At 45.9% G+C, this 4684-nt stretch overlaps 1 protein-coding gene across 1 annotated transcript in view; it reads right to left on the reverse strand.

The window, feature by feature from the left end:
* Window positions 1-241: 241 nt before the first annotated feature.
* The window catches only part of LOC104515336 (sodium/hydrogen exchanger 2-like), a gene marked incomplete at its 5' end in the record, with an annotated part of 25232 nt that continues 20789 nt past the window's right edge, over window positions 242-4684 (reverse strand). Inside the window, 2 exon segments of the mRNA XM_010159269.1 lie at window positions 242-378; window positions 2341-2407. Coding sequence (XP_010157571.1) covers window positions 242-378; window positions 2341-2407 — 204 coding nt within the window.

A 4684-nucleotide genomic window follows, 5' to 3' on the forward strand; every position in this document is an offset into this window, starting at 1 on the left:
AATCCTCCTCAAATTACTTTGCATTGCTAGTGCTCATCTGTGCATCCTTTCCCTCGGTTCCCATTAAAAACCCAGTATTGTGCAGTAAAAACACATGTTTTGAGGCAAACCACTCCGGATATTTTGCCCTGTGCATGCTGTCCTTTACAAGAAACATCTTATTTACATTATCTACACGTATAGCAGCCATCCACGATACAGCTGGATCCCTCCCGGGAAGCCAGCAGCATCACTGGTGCTTTCACATCCCCAAAGTCAGCTCTTTCTCCATCTCTTTCTTCTCACCCCAGGCCGTACCGCTGGGCTGCAGTGGTGGGATGACACACACCGACTTGGACCGGTTCTGTTTCACTTCCCGAACCGTTTCTGCATTCCCCACTGCAGGAAGAGAAAAACACCGACTTGTACGGGAAATATCCTCCTTGGTGGGTCAAAAGGAATAAAGAAATACGAGAGCTACTGAGGTGGTCATTTGCTCATTGGGGATGAGCTACTCCACTGCAAGGATCACTTTTCAATTAGAAAACAGAAGACAAAGATCAGTGTTTCAATAGAAGGAAAAGAAAAAAAAAAAAGACAATTTAAAACCTATTTTGTACTTTGAAATATGTTACGTATCTGGATCAATATCATCATTCTTTTGTCAGTCCCCACCAGCAAATTGCAGAAGAAAAATCCTTATCAGTGACTACCTTAAAATAGCTTTTCGAGATGCAGGTGTCCTGCTGGAGCACCTATAATTTCATGTTACCACATTAAATGGTTTTTCTGGAGGGATGTACATGTGATCACGATGGAAAGGTTACAGTCTCCATCAGCCCTGTCACCAGGGTATGTCAGGGGCCCTTGAGCTCACATTTTCCCTGGGGCAAAAAAAAAAAAAACCAAAACACACAGAAACATGTCTTTTTATCACTTTGCTCCACTTACACTCATTTTTATTTCAGGAAGAACATAGTTGAAACATTTATAATAAACCATGGATTAAAATAGCTACATCCCCAGCAGATGTCCACATTATAAACACACAGTGCCACAGATCTGTGTCCCTTCCATCTACTCTTGCAAACCTGTAGTAAGATACCTTTGTGGCACCTATTCTATGGCTCTTTATTTAGCAAGTTTTTAGTTAATTGTTTAAAGAAAATCACAAAGGAAAAAAACACAGGAGAAATAGGACACAAAAAAAGACTAAAACATTCTTGTTTCTTAAATATTTTTCCAGTACATGTGTAATAAAGAAATAATCTGTATGTTCGTGTTAGACCCATCCTCTTAACCTACCTCAGATCATATTAGGAGGCAACATTGGTTTTTTGCTATTTTCAAGAACACCTGAATCTTTCCAAGCATCACTTTTACAGACGTGATTGCGCTAAAAGGTGCTGTGCCAAGTATTGTAAAAATGCGGTGCTCGGTGTCCCACTGAACATCTCATTGTGATTCAGAGGCTAAAATGACTCTGTCTACAGTTTTGACCAGCTATACTTTGTGTGAGGTTTCACTGACAATAAACTATTTTTTTAAGGTGTAAAATCTAAGCTCTCAGTCATCTAAAAACTGTGCTTGGGCTTACAAAAACATGAAGTCTTGAGCCACTGGTCTTTCTCTAACAGATACCCAGACAGCGCTGCTAATGGGGGACTCAAAATGCATTTTAATTATACTTAGCAAGAAAAAAAGGAGATCTTAATCTTTGGAAAGCATTTGGGCACAAACTTCATGTCTTGAAATATCACTCATTTTTATAAGGTTTTAGTTTATGCATTAGTGTCACCACAGGCAGAAGGATCTGCAATTACTGCCAAGCATCTCAGTGCTTGGTGGAATATGAAGAAGAGTACCAGTTTCCAACGCTTGCCGAGCTGGACACGGGAGACAAGAAGACTGTACATTCACACACCCCCTTGCAGCACACAGATAATAGGGAGCTCTGACACCTGGACTGGGACACACTTCTCACGCTCTGGTTCCCAGCACCACTGCCTGTCCCAGAGGAGCTGCCTGGAGCACCCCCGCTGCCAGCAGTGCACCCCAGTGCACGCTGAGTCTTGTCGCTGGTTGGGCTGAGGTGGGCACTGGGGCTGGGATGGCTCTCGGCTCTGCTTCATCACTCATGATGCTCATCTAAGGAGCCCCACTTTGTCCCCCGGGCTGGAGCGATGCCCCTGCCACCCTGGCTTTGCCTTGGCTGTCTCCCAAATCCCAGCCCTGCAACGGACATGCCACAGACCTCAGCACATCCCCCCTGTCGCCTGCTGGGCCATCCCATGGGAACGGGGCAGGATGAGCAGGGAAGGTAGGAAATCCCCGCCGGCACCCACCGGCTCCCCAGCTTACCGGTGAAGGAGCGGCAGAGCTTGGGGTGCGTGCTGGAGTCGCCCTGTGCCGAGCAGGAGTCATCCTTCTGTGATTAAGGAAGAAAAGTACTTTAATGCATTTACGAAGATCGCTAACAAGTCTGTTAATGACACTCCTGCTTCATAAACAAGCCATTTGCAGTCCCCAAGGACTCCGCTTCCATTTGTTTTAATTTTGCCAAGAAAAACAAAAAGAACTGTTGCTAAAAATAGACCAGATAGATGGCAGGAAATATTTACAGACACTGATTTGTTTTGGAGTTGGTGGAAGAGGCCTGAGCTCGCCAGGAGTGATTTGGCAGATAGGATGGGAAGGAGCAGCCCTGGAGTGGGGAGGACGGAGCAGGTAAAGCGTCGTCGGGGCATGAGCGCTTCTCACCTTGCATGTTCCCCACCTTGGCTGCAGGCCAAGGAGGCAGGTAACGAGCTTGCACTAACGAGCTCCCTGTCCTTTCACTCCAGTGCTAATCTCCACCCTTCAGGAAGATTAAAAAAAAATAAAATAATTCAGGTAGCACAATGCTGCCTGAATTGTTCGGTGCTTCTGTAAACTGGGAATAAGTCTCTTACGCAGCTGTGATTTGGCACCTCGGTCCAGCATCCCAGACTGCCAAAATAACTCTGGACACCTCCCAGCCTCTTTTTCTGTTTTGTTTCAGTTCATTCTCCTCCCTCCCCTAACAAGGACCGATGCCCTCCATCCCTTGTTCACACTTTTATTGACCATTTTAATAACAATGCCTTCCCGGCTCCAGCAGCAGTGCCCAGCTCCCTGGAAAGCCATTCCCAGGGGCATTTAACGATTCTCAGAGCATGCTCCATGAAAGGGCTCCAGCATAATTACCAAAGGCGGTATGTCATTTACGCACATGGCTTACAGGCAGCTCCAAATAAGCTCCTTCTGGGGGACTGTACTCCTGTTTTGGCAGAAGAAAAGAGGATGAAGTTGCCTGGCTACAGGTGCAAGGATTTTCTGGGTGCTCGGTGGTAAATAAAAGCTATCCTGGGTCTCAGAAACCACCCTGCTGGGGTACTCTGCGATGGGTCCCTGCCTAAAATAAGCCAAACCCAAAATCCAGACAGCATTCAGAGCCAGCATGATGTACAGCTCCAGGAAGCAGCAGCCTTCGATGGGAATTTTGTCCTTAGGTGGAGGAAAGCAAACTTTCTGCTGGAAATAGTCTTGGAGTTAATCCTCTGGGCTATGATTCAGATCCTCTGGGCTACGGTTCAGATCTGAAGTCACCTCGCAGTCTTGCCAAGGTTTTTCTGCCTGGTGCAAATCATATAACCTGCGCCGTTGGCTCGGGAGGGTTGAGGATTGTTCTCTTCTTTCTTCTTCCCTCCGCCCTCCCCATTCACACCCTAACCTCTCCGTGGCAGGGGCTTCTAATGCAGCCTGAGAGTCATCTCTGGCCGCTGTAAAAGCGAAGGAGGACACCTGAAGTGCAATAGGCCCCTAAGGCACCTAAAGGTACCCAGGGTAGAGAGAAGAAGTGATCCGTCCCGGCTGAAGCCTGGTGTTGCCATGGATTGGTGCCTGTCCTGGTAACGGTACCAGCTTCCCCACACCGACTGTGGAAGGAGATGGGTTGTCCATCAGGTGAGATGAGTTTCGTTTCTGGCTCCTCCCCAGCCTGGTGTGGCCACAGACCTATAGAAAGATGCTCTTCCACACACACCTTATTTTTGTGGTGACTGCCAGAGAGGGAGAAGATCAACCAGCACCTAATAATTTTTGAGCTGAATCTAACTGAGCTACAACAGCTTTGTATTTTAATAACAAATGACTAAGCAACTTCACTAAAAGGTAAAAAATACATATATGCAGACAGCCAAGAAGCAGAAAAAGCAATAAAAAAGCTGAACCAAAGGGATTTTTCAATTACTCGCTCATACCACCTAACCCACTGAACGTACCGACAAAACTTTTTCCAAATGGACTGCCCATGGAAGACACACCGGCTTTTGACCAGCACCAGAGGTTTCCCAGACGCCCTTTGCTTGAGGTTTGTTTCACAATTCCTTGATTTCCAGCTGGGTTTGCAAACGCAATTGTAATGCTTCCATCTCGTGGTGAAACGCAGAACGGAACAATGTGTGGCATGAGACTCTAGTTTTTCTTGCTGACTCAAAACCTGCAAGGTCAAAACCTTCTCTTCGGGACTACAGAAGATGGAATATGTGACAACTAACTCGCTATATTTTTCACTCATTCGATGTCATTTGCTTGACAACTTGGCATGAAACTAACAAATCTGAGAGGCTTAATTTTTTCTAAAAAAATTAAAATATTGAGCTGCTTTTAATGGGCTGAAATTTAA

This window comes from Eurypyga helias, unplaced genomic scaffold (genome assembly GCF_000690775.1).
Source record: "Eurypyga helias isolate BGI_N326 unplaced genomic scaffold, ASM69077v1 scaffold15849, whole genome shotgun sequence".
Classification (NCBI taxonomy): domain Eukaryota; kingdom Metazoa; phylum Chordata; class Aves; order Eurypygiformes; family Eurypygidae; genus Eurypyga; species Eurypyga helias.